General features: G+C 44.7%; 1 protein-coding gene across 5 annotated transcripts in view; it reads left to right on the top strand.

The window, feature by feature from the left end:
• ATXN10 (ataxin 10) overlaps positions 1-24,655 on the top strand; it is a 111,487-nt gene that overhangs the window by 8,486 nt on the left and 78,346 nt on the right. For 2 of the 5 annotated variants that reach the window (XM_083181295.1, XM_083181293.1), the window contains exons 2-3: positions 4,847-5,053; positions 7,791-7,873. In XM_083181295.1, coding sequence (XP_083037421.1) covers positions 4,847-5,053; positions 7,791-7,873 — 290 coding nt within the window. Of the gene's footprint in view, positions 1-2,015; positions 2,138-4,846; positions 5,054-7,790; positions 7,874-24,655 lie in introns of all 5 variants that reach the window. The other 3 variants (XM_083181294.1, XM_083181298.1, XM_083181296.1) reach the window with 2 other exon arrangements.

The following is a 24,655-nucleotide window of genomic DNA, read 5'->3' on the forward strand; positions in this document are numbered from 1 at the left end:
CTATATGGTTATCTTTTATGACCAATCCGTAAAGATGACCTGATATTCCACATTAATGACGTTCTACTGAAAAAGAGTGTTTTCAATATATTCAGCTATCATTTTCTTATATTGTAGAAGGTTTAACTTCCAGGATGCCATCTTCCAATGTGATCCCATGCAAATACAAGTCAGTTGGGTTCTCTGTCTTAGGATTCCCCCTGTTGCCTTATAAATGACCCTTGAATATCTCTGGAAAACCACCATTGGTGTTGGTGGTAGAGGTCCGCTTCGAGACTGGTAGGGCCTCCCATACCTGGAGTGTGGAATGGTCTTCTTGTATTTGGGCAACCAAAGTTCCATTTCAGAGAGTTGTGAGTCCAGTCAAGGTACTAAAGTGAGGTTTTTTTTTTTTTTAGAAGTGGGGATGCTGCCCATAGCAACACATTCTACTCCCCATTTACTCCTCATCTCTGCATGCGGCTCTGCCTCTATGGAGTTCACTTCCCCGCACAGTTCAAGAGGCCCCCACTCTAGAATTCCTCAAAAACAGAATCAAGACTTTTTCCTTTTTACTCAAGCACTTCCATAATTCCCTTAAGTATCATTTCGGGAAAGCTTTTCTGTACTTCATTGTTCTTCTACTGTATTACATTTATCTGGTAAGCGCCTTGAGTCCTATTGGAGAAAGAGTGCTACAGATGGAGCGGAGGTCATTTAGCCAGGGGTTGGCAATTCCATCACCAGGGGACGTTCACGCCCCCCCCCCCCCCCCCAGAAGCGATGGAGCTGGTCCCCACTGCCGCGTGCCCCATTTTCAGTCAGACTCTACACAACCTGAACTTTACATTTTTTATTTTTTTTGTCTGGACTAGTCTAACATTAATTTTGGTACTTGTTTCCTAGCACGGCCACAATCGCGGGCATCGGGTGTAATTTTTAGTGGTCTGCGACGTGACCGACGCGATGCCCCCGATTTTCCCATTGAAATGCATTGAAAAAAGTCAAAATCGCGTCGTAGGCGGCTAAAAAAGGCTTAAATGGTCCAGACGCGATGCCCCCGATTTCCCATAGGAAACAATGTTAAATGCCTCAATTTACCCACGATACCCCCGATTTCCCATAGGAAACAATGTTAAATGCCTCAATTTCACCAAATCATCATAGGGAACCCCCAAAACACCCCTGAACAGTGAAATGTCCCCCCAAAAGTAGTTTTACGCCACCCCACGATCAACGTGAACCCGAAGCGTGGCGAGGGGCGGCGGTACGCGTCCTCCGACCTTTTCATACCCCCACTATCCACGTCGGCGTGGAGTATAGAATAGTGTGGCGAGCGCAGCGAGTCACCGAGCCCGAAGCGTGGCGAGCGGACGCGGATACCTTCACAGGTAAACGCGTCCCTTCGCGGGCTTCACAGGTATCCGCGGGGCTCGCCACGCTTCGGGCTCGGTGGCTCGCTGCGCTCGGCACACTATTCTATTCTCAACTCCACGCCGACGTGGATAGTGGGGGTATGAAAAGGTCGGAGGACGCGTGCTGCGCTCGCCACGCTTCGGGTTCACGTTGATCGTGGGGTGGCGTAAACTACTTTTGGGGGGACATCCCTATGATGATTTGGGTAAATTGAGCCATTTAACATTGTTTCCTATGGGAAATCGGGGGCATCGTGGGTAAATTGAGGCATTTAACATTGTTCCCTATGGGAAATCGCGGGCATCACGTCAGTACCATCGCACCCAATTTTTTAGTGCATGCGATGGCCGCGATGCCCCCGATTTTTACTAACGATGCCCACGATCATGATCGGTGTGGCCGTGCTAGGAAACAAGTACCTTAATTTTTTTTTTTTCATGGATCTATGTCATTTATTGCCAATTTGTTTGTAAATATTTATTTTTATGTTTTTATTGGCCACATGAAAATATTTAGTTTCTTTTTTTTTCATCCCCCCCCCCCCCCACTCTACCCATGTTGCAGTGTTTTACCCAGTTGATACATATTTTTACATAGGATTCTGTTCCCTCATTTTACAGTCACTCCCAAAAGCTTGTTCACTAACCGTGCACAAAAACCAAAGTTCAGCAAAACATAGGAGCACCTGTCGGTGTTGCAGGTAATGAAAATGGTGGAGAAGCACGCTACAAACACAGTTGAGGTGAGAAGATGAAGTAGTACACGCTCCTTTTCCGCCTCATTAGTATTTTTCTCTCCAGGAGGCGTTCCGCAAATGAATCATTCTGAATAGGTGGATGATTGGCCTGGCGTAAGAGAATCCGCCTGGCGAGCTGACGGCAAACGGGCAATGCACCCGACAATGAACATACCCGTATATACCATAATACTCACTATTTGCAGTCCGCCTGACTGAAATTGACTCCATAATATTTTAAGCACTTGTTGGTCATTGTTAAAAGGGGACCGTAGTTACCGTGGATTTGTGTAGGCGAACCCTGCAAAATGTGGTTTACCTGTATATATAAAAGTCTTGTTTCCCGCTCACCCATCTCTTCCCTTCGCTCAGAATTCCTTCATGTGAACGACTGGTTAATCTTGCTGGATTTAGTCCACGTTGCGTCATTTATTTGGAAATATTTCAGAGCGGTCCAGTCTACGATATTTCATCAGCAAGCTAGTATAGTGTGTCCTATAATAAACTCAGCGATGGCATTATATCTGGCACAGAAGAGCAATTACTCTTTGCTGCATAGTAGCTTACTGCTTATTTCTATATACTTTTTATTGGGCAATGTTTCCTTTCTGTTTAACTTGTTTGAAATAATTGAGTGTTGCTTGCCGGGCAGTGGCTCACCACGAATGCCTTCATCGTTAGAGTGTTTCAGCAGAGCTGCCTCCGAAATGCGGGGGTTTTGGGCTCGATGCTCAGGTGAAAAAAAAACAACTTAATTTTCCTTTTTCTAAGTACTTGTATATATTTTTATAATGTTCGGTCTATAAATATGATTTAAGCTGTGCCATATGCTTTCTCCATCTTGCTGCGCTGCTGCTGTGCGGTTGCGTTACACTGTCAGACTAGGGTGGCATATTTTCAGCATTGATGTATACCATGGCATAGCGGGATAAGTATCAGGGCTAGAACCACCTACTGCTCTGAAACATCTGCATGGGACGTGATACAGTCAATCTAAACTGGGGCTTCCCCTGATATTACTTATAGTATAATCGATAGTCGTCATCTGTTCGCTTTCTACATATCACAAAAGACCATTATAAAAACTGATCATAGCTAACTGTCTCTGACAGCTGCCACCGTGACAGCATAGCAGATCAGGCTGATTCTCATTGGCTGAGGCAGTGACAGGAAACTGCCTCCATTGCGCCAATGAGGCTGGATTTAAAGGGGGAGGGGGCCAGCGGGAAGCCTTGATGGTGTCTTGCCCATATGGGTTGCAATGCAGCTGACGCCGCTACCCTGGACTTTTATAAAGGCTGGTACTGTAAGTGTGGAGGCATCTGCAGACACAATAGGGAAAGTTTACTAAGGTGGGAGTTATATTTCACATAGGATGTTGCTATGGGCAACCAATCAAAAATTTACTTATTTATTTATTTAGCACCTTCTAGAAGATCATCGATAGTATCAGATTGGTTGCCCATAGCAATGTCCGATTTAGAAATGGAACTCCCATCTTATTGAATTTCCCCCATTGTGGGGCACAGTGTATTTGTTTTAGTTTTTTTTTTTTTTTTCTGTGGGAGCCAATTCATTTATTTACTGTGGGAGCTAATGTGCATTTTTATTTTTTCCTGTGGAGTCCAGTGTGTGATTTTGTCAGGACAGTCACTACACCACTTGAAGTGAGGGGATGGCAAACACTCCTGTTTTTTTGGGGGGGGACGGGACTGACGACACAGATGTGCCTGCTTGGGTAGATCACTGAAGCTTTTCAGTTACTGGAGTTGATCAGAGTCCAAAAGTCTGGCTGCCCCTGTATTAGGGAATGCTAAAACTGTGGCAAGGCATGCTGGGATGTGTAGTTCTACCACAGCTGGGTGGCAGCATGTTGGTCACTTCAGCTGTGCTACATTTAAAAAAAAAAAAGTGTCAGTTTTTTTTTTTTAGGTGATCCCCGAACAACTGCAGTGGGCATTCTTTCAGATAGAATGAAGGATCAGAGTAGAAAATAGTTTTAGGCCACAAATACATTTGTTGCAGGAAGCGCTACATAGCCGTAGGCCATCCAAGACCAATATGTTTATATCACCTGTTCATTACAGTATTATCAGAGCAGCGCTGTTTAATTAGTGGCGCTACAATAAACAATAATAATAATAATGATCATAAGAACGCTGAAATAGGTCTGACTAAGAAAATCCATAAGGCATGGAGTGTTGGTTGTACTTCATTAGTTACATCTGACTAATAATAGACATGTGGGTGGTTCATTTAATCATTTGCCTGCACCTGGGATAAGGGTAATTCTATCTTGAATTTGTGTTGTGAGTACACGACTGCCAGATGTAGTCATACAATTATCTCCGGTTGCGTATATCCCTAAAATGTGTCCTCCTTTTCTGTACAGGCGGCTAACAATGATTGCAAGCTCACCATATCCCTTCACATAATCCGTATTGTGGCGTCCTTCCAGATACGTCCGGAGTAAATGTATACATTTGTTCTTTGTGGCTATGTGCTGGGTTTGTAGAGCTGCCAAGGCACAGAAGCATTGGTGCCCTGTCCTTTCCCATGATGCTCAGCCAGCTTGTAGTTCAGCAGCTGATGGTGTATAAGACCTTATCTTACCCCGGTCTGTGAGGTTGGGTGTTCTACCTTATTGCCTTGGGACTTCTGACAATATACGCTACAATCCCAGTGACTGACTTTTTTAATAATCCAGCTAACTAGTACTGTTGTGTTCTGTTGCAGAGAGATGGCCGATGAGCGGATATTTAAGCTGATCTTAACGATATTATCTAGAGGATCACAGGAGGTTCGGGCACAAATTGGAGCCAATGACCCTTGTTTAGGGCGTTGGTTTGAGATGCTGGCGGAATGCTTCCGATGCCTAAGAAATGCCTGCGTGCAGTGCACCCAAAATCAGGATACGAGCAGGTAGGTGCTAGATGGCAACTCTTCATAGCAAGACACAAGTTTTTTTTTAATTTTGTTCTGGAGGGGTGATGTTTCACACTTAATTAATTGCTTTGTTAGCTATGGATGAACAACCAATCAATCAACAGGGGTGACACTAGCGGTGAGGTAGGAATTCAATTGTTTTTTTGGGCACCCTATAAAGCTATTCAATTGTTTTGCCAATTGGACCCAATTGCAGGACTTCTACCTCTGTCCTGCTGCGCTGGTGAACATAAATTTTGTGCTAACCAGGACTCTGCACAGGTCAGCCTAAACCTGGTGCATTTGAGCGCAGTAAGTGAAAAAGTAATGCCGTGTTGGCAAAACAATTGAATAGCTCCATCAGGGGCCCATTAAGGGGGTATTCAATCATGGACCATGGCTGTCGAGCTGGCGTGACAGCCATGACCCTGTCCCGTTCTCGACTGAGAAAAAGCAGACGGGATTCAATGTCCCGTCTGCAGTGGTACAAGAAGGGGCATGGCCGCGAGCTGCGGCTGGGAAGAGGCTCGTCACTTCCCAACCGTTCTCGGCACAACGAGTCCGACTGCTTGTGAAGACGGGCTCATTCTGCCGAGATCCCCTGTTCAATGCTGTCGGGGAAGACGGCATTGAATAGGTCCCCGCAGCCGCCTCCCCCCACAGGAGATGGCTGCGGGTAATTGAATACCCCCCTAAATGTCTATTATGCAATAAATGGCCATGAAGAAATTAGAAAATTATTACTATCTATAATATATAAAAGGCTTAACTATACCTCGCCTCAGGTGAAGTACTGCCAGTGACCCCTAGAGGCCACTCAACAGACCAAATTACTCCTTTTGTATGCTAAAAGATGTCCTATCAGAAAGTGAAAACAATTTTTACAGGGACACTGATCTGTTTTGAACTTGCTGGATATGTAGAGAGGGAGCTGCGAAGACAGAGATTGGAGGTAGGAGCAGATAAGAACTTGGGGTGGGGAGTTTGTGGGCTAAAAAACTGTCACAGCTCAAAGAAAGTATTCTTTCAGTTATAAAAAAAGTTTGAAACCCCCAAATACATTGATCACAGACAGGCCTGAGTAGCCGCTGGCAGATCAAGTTTGAAGACACTTGTATTGTTCTACCACCTGTTCTGCTGAGATTCTGCGGCCGTCCCGGTGCTGTCGGAAGCCTCATTATAAAACGTCACAGAATCTGCTGCTGTAAGGTTGTTTCCCTGAGGGGAACCGCTTGTCCCTGATACTGTACAGGTTAAAGGAAAGCCCTGAGCCAGCACAATGTGTGCTCTCGGTGCTTGGCACGCAGTGCCCTGTGTAAAATACTTGTATGTTCGTGCGGTTTCACTGTGTGGGGCTGAATGCTCTCCCTTTAATTAGGTAGGGAAAGCTTGCATAAACTTACCACAGAGCTTAGGGAGCTGCTGAGCAGATGCCACGGCAAGGACTGGAGAAACTGGTGCTCAGTACATACAGGAAATGGTCTATGGGGGAGACCATCCGACTGACCACCTGAAGCTGAGGCTCTTTATTGAGGAGCATTCATGTGAAGTTACAGTTATCTGACACACAGATTCAATATGACTGTCAGATCCTGATTGGAAGAGATCTGACGTCAACCAATCAGGAGACCTCCTCCAGGTTTTATTGGGGTGAAATGAGGTAATCCGAGGGGAGGGGCGCAGCCAAAGTACCTGGGGGGAAACCGCTCCTTTCCATCACAATTTTGTTTTGGAATGTTTGATGCGGAGTAGTCAACCTGGCAGTGATGTGTGTGTGTGTGTGTGTGGGGGGGGGGGGTTATGAAGCAACGCATTGCCACAATTCCAGTGCACTTGCTGGATATACATAACCAGAAGCGAGCGCACGCATTGCACTAATTGTGTCGACATTTTTGGAAACTATTGGCATGTCAACGTGTTGACCATCTGAGGCCAACGTAATGACTGTCCTATCTAACCGGTGCTCGAGATCTACCAACGGTCCACGTTTTCCAGGTTACCTAGCTGGTGCACAGCTGTAGTCATTACTAACTGTCACATTTCCCAGATCACCTAGCTGGTGCACAGCTGTAGTCATTACCAACTGTCACATTTCCCAGACCACCTAGCTGGTGCACAGCTGTAGTCATTACTAACTGTCACATTTCCCAGACCACCTAGCTGGTGCACAGCTGTAGTCATTACTAACTGTCACATTTTCAAACCTGCTGCATTCATTCCTACTATAGATCCAAGGTTGCCTGGAAAACATGCACCGTTGGTAGATCTTGAGGACAGGTTTGGCCACCCCTGTTCTATACCATAACCAGAGGGCACAGATTAGTGACACTTACTTATGTTCCACCTCCCACCTTTTTTTATATTTGTGCCATAGCATGGACATATTTGGGGGGGGGGTCTAGAAATCCCCTTTAATTGTAAAATTGATAATGGTTTAAACTGGTAGAAATAGTGTCTCCATACAATATACTCTGTAGTGATATGAGGTCTTACACCCCTTTTTGTGTTCCTGTTCACACTTACAGTAATCGGGTGTGTCCGCTAGTGTACGACTTCTATCTGCCGCTCTCATTGGCTGGCCCAAATGCTAAGCACCGCAATGCGTCTGTTGGGTTAATAATGGAATCATCCATAGTTGATAGGGGGGATAATTGTATGAATGGATAATAGATAAATGCAATAAAAACTTTATATGAAATGTTATATACTTTGTTTTTTAAATCCTTTATAACAGAAACGTGGGATTGATCGAGGAGTCTGTGTCTCTTCTGCACATCATCAGTAGTTCCGAAACATCGCAGGAGTCCTGTTTAATGGGTACGCAATCTTCAAGTTCATCATTGTTTTAGTGATTGCAGATTTTGGTGAATGAGGGAATTATGTTTAATTGCAAAGGGTACACTGCCAACATATGCAATTGTGTAATCTTTCTATCAGATAAAAACGGTGAAACCATATAGCGCTACCCTTGTATGTTTGATAAAATCACATAACTTATATTGAAGGGATGATCCAAAGATTTTTCACGGTTCTCTGGGCACCTGAAATGATAGTAATGATATCCCCTGATCCCAATTGAATGGGATTTTTTGGAGGTCGGGGTATATCACCAAAAACAGCTCATTGTGCAGTATCCAAAATGAACATAAATTTTTTATTTATACACAGGAAACTCACAAGAATAATTGAAAAAAAAGGCATATAATCACATCCTTATGGCACGGCTGCAGAAACGTCCATCCAGTCAGATCCAGGACTTTAGTTGTTCTGATAGAGGGTCCAGGCACCGGTATCCCCAGTCCTCAGCAAGCCCAGAATCACTGGAGGGTCGCAGCTCTGCCACAGGGTATTTACAGCATGTATCACACTTAATGCATTTCAGACTCCTTTGTCCTTCGTCAGAAGTGTGAAGCATGCTGGTATAGGAAGTCCTTATATCCCCCAGCCAGTTACAAATGCACTAACCCCATTGGTGGTTCAAAATTGTTAACATGTGTCCGCAATAATCTAAATGAAACATAGTTCTCAAAGCGTCCTGGCCGTGATTACCGGAAGTAGCGGTACGCACGGAGGTGCGGGCGGAAGTGACGCGGACCGCTACTTCCGGTAATCGCGGCCAGGACGCCTTGAGAATTGCGGACACATGTTAACAATTTTGAACCACCAATGGGGTTAGTGCATTTGTAACTGGCTGGGGGATATAAGGACTTCCTATACCAGCATGCTTCACACTTCTGACGAAGGACAAAGGAGTCTGAAATGCATTAAGTGTGATACATGCTGTAAATACCCTGTGGCAGAGCTGCGACCCTCCAGTGATTCTGGGCTTGCTGAGGACTGGGGATACCGGTGCCTGGACCCTCTATCAGAACAACTAAAGTCCTGGATCTGACTGGATGGACGTTTCTGCAGCCGTGCCATAAGGATGTGATTATATGCCTTTTTTTTCAATTATTCTTGTGAGTTTCCTGTGTATAAATAAAAAAATTATGTTCATTTTGGATACTGCACAATGAGCTGTTTTTGGTGATATACCCCGACCTCCAAAAAATCCCATTCAATTGGGATCAGGGGATATCATTACAGGTTGAGTATCCCGTATCCAAAATGCTCGGGACCAGGAGAATTTTGGATAACGGATTATTCCGTATTTCGGAATATTTTAATATTTCAATGATGTATTTTGAAGTATCTTGCATTTATGCTGTATAAACACATAATATACACACAAATATATTTTATTACCACATAAAATACACACAAATATATTTTATTTGTTCAAAAAACAAGGTTTCAAAACGTGAAACAAAATGTGTGTACTATCTCAGCACTGAATTTGAATGCCAAGCAATCATTTTCTTGTACATATATAGTGCCAGTTACATATCATGTCCTCAGTAGTGCTGTTAAAAATGTCCCCAGTGAGTTTTTAGCAAAAAAAAATTTTTTTTTCACTTTCTGGAATGTCCGTATTTCGGAATAATTCGGATACGGGATACTCGACCTGTACTATCATTTCAGGTGCCCAGAGAACCGTGAAAAATCTTTGGATCATCCCTTCAATATAAGTTATGTGATTTTATCAAACATACAAGGGTAGCGCTATATGGTTTCACCGTTTTTATCTTTGCACAAATTGTCACAACTTTTGAGTGTCTATTTGACAGGACACTTGGTGTTTATCATAAGCTGCTGTATCTTGTTAATCTGCGTTTTTTGGGATAATAACCCTCTTCTGGAACATCTTTCTATCAGAAGCATTTAAATAATCATCTACTCTGATCGCATCACACATCTTTTTCCAGTGCAATTGGACCCACACATCGCTCGTTTACTGATGTACTGTAATTTGTGCTACTGGGGGACCCTGCTCCTTTCAATATATATAACCGCATCTGTTTCTTCCTACTGCCTCAATTCCCCTATTCACGTCATGTCACAGCCCGTCACATGCAGCCCTGTCCTCACTGACACATCACTCATTTCCTGATATATTCTGTGCTGCTGGGGACCCTGTTCCTCCCACTATATAACTCTCAGACTGTTTCTTCCTGCTGCCTCCATTCCTCTCCTCTCATCACTGCCACAGTCTCTCTCCCTAAAACATTAGCATACCATTCTCTGTGCTTCTTTAAACCTTGCGGCAATGTGATTGGCTGTAGTTTCTTCTATCCTCTCCCACATCATAACCGAAAGCATCCCAGGCAGGCTGACATTGCCCAGTGTATAGGAGGCACTCTGCCCATAGTCACTGGCAGCCTGTCAGCTGCAGTTTTCCACAGCGGAGAATGACTGGTCTCGTTTTGTGAGTCATTTAGAAGCGATTTTCCTATAGCTGCAATCAGCTACTATAAATATTGTGTATGCATGTTTTTTTTGTTTCCTGATTTTGAGGTTTATTATGCAGATCGACAGCAGTGGATACACTGTGTGTGTGTGTCATCATTGTGATTAAACCTACAATTTGTGGATAGCTTTTGCTGCATCCATGAAGACCTCTTTCTTGTGTAATATATTACAGAGAGAGAGAGAGAGGCCTTTTGTACTTCCAAGTAACTTACCGAAATGAAACCAGGGTTTGTATATTTCGGGCCCCTCTTGTTAGTTACGGTAATGCCATTGCACCTAGCGACCGGTATTACCACGGGGAAATGGCGCAGGACGGACTGCAAGCAGAGCAAACGATTACACAGAATTGTGAGTTCTTGTGGCCTAGTAATTGCCGGTGAGGGCTCAGCGCTGTATGTGCTATAGGGCGTGAGATGCTGGGAAATGCTGGCACAACATCTAGCACTGCGGTCTCCAGCAAGTATATATTCCACTGAAGGAAGGGGCAGCATTGTCATTAAATAGACAGTGATTTATTAGCTATAGGAAATTAAAACCAGCTTCCCAATGCTCCTCCATGCTAATAGCTCGGTTTAAGTTAAATGTGTCATCCAGTTCCCCGTTTGCATGATGTCGTCCGGAGGTTTCTGCAGCACAGTGATCAAGGGGTCGATTTACGAAGCCTTGCGTTGAGATAAAGCGGTAAAGTACCGTTCAATCAGCCCCTAACTGCCATGTCACAGGCTGGTTTTGAAAAATGGCAGTTAGGCTGATTGGCTGGTACTTAAATATCTGTCCAGTGTATCTCCGTCCAAGGCTTAGTAGGACTGTTACCATGGAGACGGTGATAGTCGAGTGTCAAAAAGTGGGCGTGTCAGGGGAAAACAGCCGTGGATTGTAGAGAAGCGGCCGTGAATTCGACAATCCGCGTCTGTTTCCGACAAAACAGATCCGACTTGTTTGCTCGGTTTTGTCGAAATCCGCCGTCAATTCTGTCGGAAACGTCGGCATTGAACAGGTGGCGGTTGCTATTTCCCTTGTCGGAAATTACGCCCGACATTGAATGCCGCCGTTACGGTGGGTACACAATGGCCGATTCGGGCACAGCCTATATTGTAAACTATATTGGTGATGCCATGAGCAGACGATATAGCACGTATAAACTGAGCGATGTTGGTCAGTGTCTAACCCCCCCCCCTCCTCTCTCCGTACTTGCATCATTGACTATATATAGTCAACATTGAGCTGCATCTACAGACAATGGGGTGGGTGGGGGGGTATCGTTAATGACATTTAGCTTATACACTAGACGATTACCAATATATATTGTTAGCGATATCTTCGGTATTCGCACCATGCGCTGAAACTAAATGAAGCTGTGTTTTCAAACTATCAGATCATTTTGAATGATATGTTAATTATATTATCATGCTTATCGTTTAGAGTGTACCCACTGTATCGTTAACAATGTGCGCTCCCGCTGGTTATTAACCCCTTCCCGACATTTGACGTATATATACGTCATGGCCGGGAAGTACTTCCCGACACATGACGTATATATACGTCATGACTTCTAACTGTCACTGCGTCTAGAGACGCAGTGACAGAGGGACGATGTCTGCTGTCCCTGACAGCAGACATGTCCCTGCATGCCCAGGGGGGGCTGCGATGCAGCCCCCCCGTCGGCGATCGCTGTGATTGGCTGTTCAGTGTGAACAGCCAATTACAGCGTTTTCTGTGTCACCGGCGAATAACGTTCGCCGGTGACACGGGATCGGAGGTGATTGGTGCTGTAAAGTACAGCACCAATCACCGCGGGGTGTAAGGGTGACACTGGTGTCACCCCACCTCACCCCGCCCCCAAAGGCCGTGATTGGTCCGTCGGACCGACGGACCAATCACAGCCATGGAGGGGGGTTTAAACTAACGGGGACTACACTGCAGACGCCATTCCGGTCTGGAATAGCGTGCAGTGCGGTCACCGTGCCCAGCTGTCGCCATTTACTGACCAGAACCTTGCTCAATACTTACCTGATCACTGCTTGGGATCTTGCTTCATCTTGTGACATCCTGTGCTGTGTTGTGCTGTGTTGTGCTGCTGCAGTGTCATCGAGTTAGAGAGAGAGAGAGATAGAGAGAGAGAGATAGAGAGGCCTAGTGACAGAGAGTGCTATATTTTGTGCTGCTGCAGTGTAATAGAGTTATAGAGAGAGAGATAGAGAGAGAGAGATAGAGAGATAGTGACAGATCGTGCTATATATTTTTTTATATAACTGACTGCTGCCCCCCCTTTTGTGCTGATCAGTATAAATTAACTGATCAGCAACTTTTTGGGGGCGCAGGGTATTTTTTATATATATATATATACCTGTCAGTGCTGCTGCTGCAGTGTCATAGAGTGATAGATAGTGAGAGATAGAGAGATAGAGAGAGATAGTGACAGAGAGTGATAGAGACTGCTATATTTTGTGTCTGCTGCCCCCCTTTTGTGCACCCCCAGCAACTTTTTGGGGGTGCAGGGGTTATTTTTCATATATATAACTGTCAGTGCTGCTGCTGCAGTGTCATAGAGTGATAGATAGTGAGAGATAGAGAGAGATAGTGACAGAGAGTGATAGAGAGTGCTAAATTTTGTGTCTGCTGCCCCCGCCTTTTGTGCTGATCACTATATCTGAGGTGATCAGCAACTTTTTAGGGGTGCAGAGGTTTTTTTTTTTTTTATATACCTGCCAGTTGCACTGTCAGTTGCACCAAAGGTTGTGCACCTGCTGCCCCTCACTGGTAATCAGTGTCGCATCACTGATCACCTTTTTTTTTTTGTGTGTGCTGTGGGGTCTTTTTTTAATTTTTATTTTTTACACACACTGTGATTTTGGGGGTGTCCTGTGGCCGCTGTGCGCTGATCAGTGACGTACATCACTGATCATCTTCTTCGGCACAGGGTTGATCTATTTTTTTTTTTTTTTTGATCAAATTCCTGTTGCCTTTGAGCGCTGTTCAGTGACGGACGTTACTGACCAACATCTGTGCTCAATTTTTGGCGCAGGACCTTTTTTTTTTTTTTCTTTTTAACCCCTTCAATTTTTTTTTTTTTTTTTTAACCCCTTCATTTTTTTTTTTTTTTTTTTTATAAAGTATTTTTTTTTTTCTGCACTACATACACACTACACACTACATACCCCCCTGGTTGAAATAAAGTTTGTACCCCCCCCTACACTATACACGTGTTGAAACATTTCACTACCAGTAACACAAAAATAAAAATGGCATCCCAAATGTCATCCCAAATGTCATCCCAGTCATCCAGAAGAATGTATTCAGTGGAGGAGGCATATGCCATGCTTGCTTCTGACTCTGACACAGCCAGTGATGCAAGCGGGGAATTTGAAGGATTCGCCTTAAGCTCCTCTTCCTCCTCTGGTGATGAGGGACCCCCTCAAAGACGCCCCCGTAGAGCAGCTAAGACCCCCCCCCAATAATTGATCTCGTATGGACCCCACCACCAGACAATTTTGAGCCCCAGGTTCCTGAGTTTTTGGCCATGCCAGGAATCCAATTTGATTCCACAGGTCTCAGAGAAATTGACCTTTTCAAATTATTTTTCTCTGATGATTTTATAAATTTAATGGTGGACCAAACTAATTTATATGCCCAGCAGTTTATTGCTCAAAACCCCACGTCATCATTTGCTAGGTGGACCCCTGTAGATGCAGTAGAGATGATGACGTTTTGGGGTCTGGTGTTTCATATGGGCATAGTAAAAAAGCCAGAAATTAGGCAATATTGGAGTACAGATGTTCTGTACAGCACCCCATTTTACCGTATGGCCATGCCCCGGGCTCGATTTGAGACGATCCTTAAATTTTTGCATTACAACGATAATGCACAGTGCCCACCCAGAGATGATCCCACCTTTGACCGGCTATTCAAAGTCAGGCCGGTCATTGATCATTTCAGTGCCAAATTTGAAGAGATGTACATCCCAGATAAATTCATTTGCATAGACGAGTCCCTTATACATTTTAAAGGAAGGGTTAAATTCCGCCAGTACCTTCCCAGTAAGAGGGCAAGGTATGGCATAAAAATGTATAAGCTGTGTGAAAGCACCTCAGGGTACACTCACAGGTTTAGGGTATATGAAGGGAAGGATTCAAGAATTGAACCGCCAGAATGCCCCCCCTCCCTCGTAGGTGTTAGTGGAAAAATTGTCTGGGATTTAGTGCACCCCTTCCTGGATAAAGGTTATAACCTCTATGTGGATAACTTTTACACTAGCATCCCCCTGTTTAAGGCCCTTGGTTCAAGAGGTACAGCAGCTTGCGGTACTGTGCGCAAGAACCAAAGAGGCCTCCCAAAAACGCACATTGCCCAAGTAATGAGAAGGGGTGAAAGCAGGGGAATATGCACCGAAAATATGTTGTTGGTCAAATATAAGGACAAGAGGGATGTCCTTATACTGACAACAATTCACGGAGACAGTACCACCTCCGTCCCTGTACGAGGTACCAGTACCCACACCTCAAAACCTAATTGTATCCTGGATTACAATAGGTACATGGGCGGAGTGGATCTTTCAGATCAGGTACTGAAGCCGTACAGTGCCCTGCGGAAAACAAAAATCTGGTACAAGAAGCTGGCCGTGTATATCATCCAGATGGCACTGTATAACGCTTACGTGCTATTCCGTTCTACCGGCCAGAGGGGGATATTTATGCACTTTCAAGAGGAAGTCATAAAGGGCCTAGTATTTGGGAACCAGCAGGCAGAGGGCCCCAGTACTTCTAGTACTGGCCCCCGTATTGTACCAGGGCAGCATTTTCCGAACGAAATCCCCTCCACTGCAAGAAAGGGCAGGACACAAAAAAGGTGCAAAGTTTGCTATAAAAAGGGAATAAGAAAGGAAACTATTTTCCACTGTGAAACTTGCCCCAACAAACCCGGCCTATGTATAAAGGAGTGTTTTAAAATATACCACACATCTATGGATTATTAGGTTCATCATTTCACCGTGCTTCGGGGGTCTTGCTAATGCCACATAGCACCCACCAACATTCCACCAGAATCTGAGCTGCAAAATCCAAAAATCACTCCTTCCCTTCTGAGTCCTGCCATGCACCCAACTGGTATTTTTTGGTCACATATGAGGCATTGCCATACTCGGGAGAAATTGGGGCACAGATTTTGGGGTGCTTTTTCTCCTTCATACCTTATGAAAATGAAAAATTTTGAGCCAGAACTGCATTTTTGTGTAAAAAAAATGTAATTTTTCATTTTCACTGCCCAGTTGTATCAAAATTGGTGAAACCCCTGGGGGTTTGAAATGTACACTATACCCCTAGATGAATTCCCTGAGGGGTGTAGTTTGTAAAATGGGGTCACTTGTGGGGGGGTTCCACTGTATTGGTGCTTTGGGGGTCTTGCTAATGCGACATAGCACCCACCATCATTCCACCAGAATTTGTGCTGCAAAATCCAAATATCACTCCTTCCCTTCTGAGTCCTGCCACTTTTTGGTCACACATGAGGCATTGCCGTACTCGGGAGAAATTGGGGCACATTTTGGGGTGCTTTGTCTCCTTCATTCCTTCTGAAAATGAAAAATTTTGAGCCAGAACTGCATTTTTGTGTAAAAAAATTTAATTTTTCATTTTCACTGCCCACTTGTATCAAAATTGGTGAAACCTCTGGGGGTTTGAAATGTACACTATACCCCTAGATCAATTCCCTGAGGGGTGTAGTTTGCAAAATGGGGTGACTTGTGGGGGGGTTCCACTGTATTGGTGCAACATAGCACCCACCATTCATTCCACCAAAATCTGTGCTGCAAAATCCAAAAATCACTCCTTCCCTTCTGAGTCCTGCCATGCACCCAACTGGTATTTTTTGGTCACATGTGAGGCATTGCCGTACTCGGGAGAAATTGGGGCACAGATTTTGGGGTGCTTTTTCTCCTTCATACCTTCTGAAAATGAAAAATTTTGAGCCAGAACTGCATTTTTGTGTAAAAAAATGTAATTTTTCATTTTCACTGCCCACTTGTATCAAAATTGGTGAAACCCCTGGGGGTTTGAAATGTACACTATACCCCTAGATGAATTCCCTGAGGGGTGTAGTTTGCAAAATGGGGTCACTTGTGGGGGGGTTCCACTGTATTGGTGCTTGGGGGGTCTTGCTAATGCGACATAGCACCCACCAAAATTCCACCAGAATCTGAGCTGCAAAATCCAAAAATCACTCCTTCCCTTCTGAGTCCTGCCATGCACCCAACTGGTATTTTTTGGTCACATGTGAGGCATTGCCGTACTCGGGAGAAATTGGGGCACAGATTTTGGGGTGCTTTTTCTCCTTCATACCTTCTGAAAATGAAAAATTTTGAGCCAGAACTGCATTTTTGTGTAAAAAAATGTAATTTTTCATTTTCACTGCCCAGTTGTATCAAAATTGGTGAAACCCCTGGGGGTTTGAAATGTACACTATACCCCTAGATGAATTCCCTGAGGGGTGTAGTTTGCAAAATGGGGTCACTTGTGGGGGGGTTCCACTGTATTGGTGCTTGGGGGGTCTTGCTAATGCGACATAGCACCCACCAAAATTCCACCAGAATCTGAGCTGCAAAATCCAAAAATCACTCCTTCCCTTCTGAGTCCTGCCATGCACCCAACTGGTATTTTTTGGTCACATGTGAGGCATTGCCGTACTCGGGAGAAATTGGGGCACAGATTTTGGGGTGCTTTTTCTCCTTCATACCTTCTGAAAATGAAAAATTTTGAGCCAGAACTGCATTTTTGTGTAAAAAAAATGTAATTTTTCATTTTCACTGCCCAGTTGTATCAAAATTGGTGAAACCCCTGGGGGTTTGAAATGTACACTATACCCCTAGATGAATTCCCTGAGGGGTGTACTTTGCAAAATGGGGTGACTTGTGGGGGGGTTCCACTGTATTGGTGCAACATAGCACCCACCATTCATTCCACCAAAATCTGTGCTGCAAAATCCAAAAATCACTCCTTCCCTTCTGAGTCCTGCCATGCACCCAACTGGTATTTTTTGGTCACATGTGAGGCATTGCCGTACTCGGGAGAAATTGGGGCACAGATTTTGGGGTGCTTTTTCTCCTTCATACCTTCTGAAAATGAAAAATTTTGAGCCAGAACTGCATTTTTGTGTAAAAAAATGTAATTTTTCATTTTCACTGCCCAGTTGTATCAAAATTGGTGAAACCCCTGGGGGTTTGAAATGTACACTATACCCCTAGATGAATTCCCTGAGGGGTGTAGTTTGCAAAATGGGGTCACTTGTGGGGGGGTTCCACTGTATTGGTGCTTGGGGGGTCTTGCTAATGCGACCTAGCACCCACCAAAATTCCACCAGAATCTGAGCTGCAAAATCCAAAAATCACTCCTTCCCTTCTGAGTCCTGCCATGCACCCAACTGGTATTTTTTGGTCACATGTGAGGCATTGCCGTACTCGGGAGAAATTGGGGCACATATTTTGGGGTGCTTTTTCTCCTTCATACCTTCTGAAAATGAAAAATTTTGAGCCAGAACTGCATTTTTGTGTAAAAAAATGTAATTTTTCATTTTCACTGCCCACTTGTATCAAAATTGGTGAAACCCCTGGGGGTTTGAAATGTACACTATACCCCTAGATGAATTCCCTGAGGGGTGTACTTTGCAAAATGGGGTGACTTGTGGGGGGGTTCCACTGTATTGGTGCAACATAGCACCCACCATTCATTCCACCAAAATCTGTGCTGCAAAATCCAAAAATCACTCCTTCCCTTCTGAGTCCTGCCATGCACCCAACTGGTATTTTTTGGTCACATGTGAGGCATTGCCGTACTCGGGAGAAATTGGGGCACAGATTTTGGGGTGCTTTTTCTCCTTCATACCTTCTGAAAATGAAAAATTTTGAGCCAGAACTGCATTTTTGTGTAAAAAAAATGTAATTTTTCATTTTCACTGCCCAGTTGTATCAAAATTGGTGAAACCCCTGGGGGTTTGAAATGTACACTATACCCCTAGATGAATTCCCTGAGGGGTGTAGTTTGCAAAATGGGGTCACTTGTGGGGGGGTTCCTAACTTTTAGCATCTTATGGTGCCTAGAAACCTACATGGTGCCTAAAAAATAATCTCATAAAAAAGGAGGCTCCAAAATCAAGTAGGTGCTCCTTCTATTATGAAGCCTGTGGTTTGGTCAACGTGCACACTAGGGCCACATATAGGATATTTATGAAAACAAAAGAATTGGGGGAATCAATTTTTAGTCACATTTCTCTAGTAAAATGTACTGTGTTCCTTAGAAAAATGTATTCAAATTGCAAATCTGCAAAAAAAATGAAATTTTGAAATTTCACCTACACTTTGTTTTAATTCCTGTGAAACACCTAAAGGGTTAACAAACTTCCAAAATGCTGTTTTGAATACTGTGAGGGGTGCAGTTTTTGAAATGGTATCATTTATGGGGGTGTCTCACATACAAGTCCCTCAAAGTCACATCAGAACTGAACTGGTCCCTAAAAAAATCAGTGTTTGAAATTTTCTTGAAAATTTGAGAATTTGCTATTCATATTGTAAGCCTCCTAGTGTCCAAAAAAATTAAAAGGAAGTTGAAATAATGATGTCAACATAAAGTAGACATATGGTCTATGTTAGTTATTAACTATTTTGAGTGGTATGATTATTTGTCTCACAAGCAGAAAATTTAACATTTTGCAAATTGCTAAATTTTCCATTTTTTTACGACATTTTGGTATTTTTCACAAAAAAACACAGACTGTATCGACCCAAATTTACCACTAATTTGAAGTACAATGTGTCACGAAAAAACAATCTCAAAATCACTGGGATAAGTAAAAGCAAAAAAAAGTTATCCCCACTTAAGTGATACATGTCAGATTTGAAAAAAAGGGCTCTGTCAGGAACGCAAAAACTGGCTCTGTCAGGAAGGGGTTAATGATCTGTCATCTGAACATACAGTCCAATTAGCTGTATTTAGAGCTTTTGTAGATGTGCGTCGCCATAAGTTGACACACCAGTGTCTTCATGGCAACTGAAAAATGCTGGTCTCTCTTCTTCCCGTCCTCTTCCAACCATCGCATTACATCATGTAACTCGCAGATAAAAATTGCCCGATTGCACCTCGAAACAAGTAATCTCTCAGAGCGGACTTGCACTGAAAAAGGATCTATAGCTGGTCATTAAGAGGAGAGAGAAATCTGCGTCGCTTTAGCCTGCCCAGGACGCTGACCACTTACACCTTTTATCTTCCTCCTCTCATCTGTCTGTAAGCCTACGTGGTCTCTGTTGTCCTTTCTTGTACTGTATTTATATAACCCGCAGTGATCTCACTAACCTTGTCTGCCAGGGTTATGGAGTACAAATGTCTGTATTTTATAGTGTTTGGTACGGAACTGAAAAATGTTTTATAGTTGGTGAAGTTCTTCCTCTTAAGGCCCATACACACTGGGCGACTTTGAGCAGAAAGCCACTCAAAACAGCAGGTATGAGCGGCTTTCAGCTCAAAGCCGCCCAGTGTGTATGGCCGGCGATGATGCGGGAGTGCGCAGCATCGCTCATCGCCGGGAAAGCTGTTCATCTGCTGGTTATACCAGCAGATGAGCGGCATTGAGGACAGCTTTGCATAGTGCTCCGTTATGCAACAAACATAACGTAAACAGCCAATCCCGAGCGAGTACTGGCTGCCATCCTCTTCATCATCACCCACTATTTGACCACACACGAATCATGTGACTTTCCTCTGGTGTAACCTCCCCTAACCTCTGTTCTGCACTGACCCACAATTCCGTCGGCACGCCCTCCTACATAACCGCGCCCTGTTGTACAGCTTCTGGCGCAAGTGAAGATATGTGTGAAATGCGTACAACGTGGCACCGCACTCTATGCTAGTACTAGGATCGTTGGGTTTTATAGAATTCGGTTGTATACCCACACCCCTCCTGGAAGTACTTTAGTTCCACTAGTCTAGCTTAAGGGTGGATGTATGGTGCCCTCTATATTTTGGAAATCCACCAACCTTAAAATCCCAAACCTGACCTGTGTCTTTCACCTCCATGACTATTACCAGCAGAAAACATTTATCGACTTCCGGTTCCGGCAGCGGGATGTGAAGCTGCGTGTGAGAGAAGCTCCGCTGCCAGACCGGCCCTTACACCCGTTACAAGGCTGATTCAGCCTCTACTTACAGCAGCGCTATCCACCTTCTCTCCCAGGAGACCCCCAGACCTGCATGGATAAGTTTATGGAGGGGATGCCCGGTTCCAGAGCCCGCACCAGCAGAGTGAAACCCACGCCGCCTGCCACTACCAAGATGGCGCTGAGCGCCGAAAAGACGCGCACCGCAGCCCCACAGCTTTCTCCCCTGCCACAGAGACAGAAGGCTTCTCCTACCTCCGCATCTGATACTCCCACACCAGAGACCCGACCACCTTCTCCTCCTCGCCTGGACAAGGTAATCCCCCATGCGGACGACCCCGTCACGTATGGGGATATGATATGTGCAATAAGAGCAGCAATGGCTCCGTTGATGTTGGAGCAGACAGAGACTATTAACAAGCAGATTGCTCAACTGCAGCAAAGGGTGGTTGAGGCTGAATGCAGGGTGGGAGAGTGCTTTAAAGATATGGCAGACCTGAAACCTATCGTTAAACAGCAATCCAGGGACCTCCTATACCTCTATAATAAGGTACAAGATCTAGAGAATAGGTCCAGGAGACAAAACCTAAGGATTGTGGGGCTGCTGGAGTCGATTAAGGGCCCTGACTTGGCACAATTTATTAAAATAAAACTACCTGAGATCTTAGGCATACAAGACCGCTGTAATGACATGGTCATAGAGCGTGCCCATAGACTGGGACCCCTGAGAACACAGGGAGACTCCAAACCGAGAACGGTCATATTCAAGACTCTTAACTATCTCCATAAGGAGTTAATATGGTCCACATCACGCAGGACCAGGGATCTCACCTGGGAGGGACACCCCATTCTTATCTTCCAGGACTATACCGCGGAATTGTCCAAGCAAAGAAGGGAGTTTTCCCCAGTTTGTGCACGCCTAATTAAGATGGAGAGAAAATTTGCACTTCTCTATCCTGCGAGACTGAGAATATTTGATGGAGCTTCACATAAGGACTTCCTAAGAGCACGTGACGCTGAGCAGTACCTCATGGAGGAACATGGCGCCGGGCAGCAGACGGACCACATGTCCGATTGTGACTGACTCCTTAATTATGGTTAAGGGTTGATTACTCCCCACCTATGTTTTCTTTACATGCCCACTGAACTTACTGTGGAAGGTTTTCCCCCCATTATAATGCAGCATCGATCTTCTACACAGAAGAGATACCCTGTGACTTGGTTAACCAGGACTCCTGCTGAAAGTACAGAACTGTTTCAAGACCCCCCTCCCCATCCCAAGTGAAAATGGAATCCTGGGACTGTACACCAATGCGGTACACTAATGTTGCGCTGGTTTCTTTCTTTACTTGTTAGCTACTAGGGCCGGGAGGCACAGGAGCCTACCGCGATTATATTTAATAGATGTGTTATTCTCTCTATATGAGAGACGGAAGTTTGCCACTATGGCTAATTAGATATATGATTATTTTATGTTAAGTTTTTTTGTGACCCCCCTTTCCCCATTCCCTCGCACCCCCCAGAGAGAGAGTTTGATGGCACTAGAAAGTCAGAATTTATATGTACCAATGTTGAGTCATGCGCAGCCTGGGACTATCCCCCTCTTGATGTAAAATATGGCACTTAACGTTGCCAGTTGGAACGTAGGAGGGATTAACTCGCCGGTTAAGAGAAAGAGGATCCTTGTCTATCTAAACAAACTAAAGATGGACTTGGTGTTCATACAAGAATCCCACCTTATGCCTCCAGAGGTAGTTAAGCTGAACATGTTAAGATGGAAGCTCCTAGCTTCAGCGTCATACTCGTCAAAAGCAAGGGGTGTATTAATTCTAGCCAAGAATCACCTGGATATAGAAGTGGTCAAAGAAATTGTTGACCCACAGGGTCGCTATTTATTGTGTCACATAAAATATGACCAGCAAGAACTGGTTTGCATGAATGTTTACGCCCCTAACCAATACTCCCCCCCTTTCTTTAGGAAACTAATAACCATTCTGGCCCCATTCTCCCATCTCCCTATAATCTTCGGTGGGGATATGAACCTGGCATCCTCTAACCAATTAGACAGACAAGGCCATACAGCCTTCCACCGGAAACTCCCCAAATTAGGCATTCCGGAACTGTGTGAGCAATTACACTTGCTGGACACATGGAGAACTCTCCACCCAACCGAGCTTAATTTTTTTTGCCTTTCAGCAGCCACAGGGAGAATGTCCCGAATAGATTACGTCCTTATCTCCCACTATCTCCTCCCCAAAGTAGAACAAGCCGAAATGGCCCCAGTAGTGATTTCTGATCATGCTGTAGTCTATATAAAATTGGGTACTTGTGAGTTATCCGGGCTCCCGATTTTTTGATTGTATGCCTTAAGTTAAGGCATACAATCAGATGCGATGCGATGCGATATCGCATCGCATCGCATGCGACCATCGGATGCGACGACCCGATTTTTCCATAGGAATCAATGTTAAAATTGACTGAGTCCATTTTAACATGGAATTCAATGGGAAAAAGGGGTCCTTTTCATACCCCTACTATCCAAGTGGGCATGGAGTTGGATATAAACCTGTGGCGAGCGTAGCGAGCCACCGAGCCCGAAGCGTGGCGAGCGGACAGTATTCTGTGTCCCCTCGCGGGGCTCGCTACGCTCGCCACGCTTCGGGCTCGGTGGCTCGCTACGCTCGCCACAGGTTTATATCCAACTCCATGCCCACTTGGATAGTAGGGGTATGAAAAGGACCCCTTTTTCCCATTGAATTCCATGTTAAAATGGACTCAGTCCATTTTAACATTGATTCCTATGGAAAAATCGGGTCATCGCATCGCATCGCATCCGATGGTCGCATGCGATGCGATGCGATGTGCCCGATCCGACCCGATTTAGAAATCGGGAGCCCGGATAACTCACAAGTACCTAAAATTGCACCTTTCCAAAAAACAGCCCTCCTCCATGTCCTGGAGATGTCCACCAGCATTAGCTTCCTCAGCCCACCTTAGAGAACAAGTTAAAAAAGCATGGGATAATTACGCCAAAAATAATGACGAAACGGCTGAGGCTGATCCCCTACTGTTCTGGCAGGCCTCAAAGGCCACCATAAGGGGAGAACTGATCTCCCATATGGCCTATTTAAAAAAGAAAACAAGGCAGGAGCAACTGACTGCTCAAATCTCCCTTGCTGACGCTTTCCGGAACTTTAGGAGCTCCCCCTCACCCTCCACGAAAGCCAAATATCTAGCTGTTAAAGCTTCTTACGAAGGTACAATAGAAAAAGCACAAATGTTGTACTCCTTCAACAAAAAGTCACGCTTTCACAAATATGGAAATAAGTCCAGCAAATTACTCTCCTCCCTTCTCCGGGGCCAGAGACCCCCAGCCACTATTCGCCCCCTTCGCAAATCAGATGGCTCTCTGTCCTCATCTAACGCCCAAACTGCACAAGTTCTTTGTGAATATTACACAGCCCTATACTCAGATCCCATGTCGGACTACACTAAATCCGCCAAATTCTGGGAGAACCTAACTCTGCCCCAGGTAACAGACACTGACTCAGAAAGCCTGGTCAAAGAGATCACCCAAGAGGAAGTCTCTAGAGCCCTAACAAATATTAAACTGGGTAAAGCACCGGGCCCAGATGGCCTGACGCCAGAATATTATAGATTATTAGCACCAAAACTAATTCCGACCCTTACCAAAGTGTTTAATAAGATCTTATCCTCCAATTCAGTCCCGGATTATTTCAATTCCGCCACACTACGCGTAATCCCAAAGCCAGGGAGAGATCTGTCCTTACCGAGCTCATACAGGCCAATATCGCTCCTTAACATCGATTATAAGTTACTTATGAAAATTTTAGCTGAACGCCTTAAACAAATACTCCCTAAACTGATACACAGAGATCAGACTGGCTTTGTGATGGGGCGAAACTCGGTCACAAACATAAGAAGAGTCCTGTCCGCTATATTTGCATCCCAGGGCACCATGTCGGGGCCCCCCAGAGCAATACTATCGCTGGACGCGGAAAAGGCCTTCGACATGGTGCACTGGAATCACCTCCATAACACACTGAGACGTTTTTCAATCCCGGAGAAATTTATAGACTGCGTGTTTTCCCTCT

The sequence above is a fragment of the Crinia signifera genome, chromosome 4 (genome assembly GCF_055691185.1).
Source record: "Crinia signifera chromosome 4, ASM5569118v1, whole genome shotgun sequence".
NCBI classification, from domain to species: domain Eukaryota; kingdom Metazoa; phylum Chordata; class Amphibia; order Anura; family Myobatrachidae; genus Crinia; species Crinia signifera.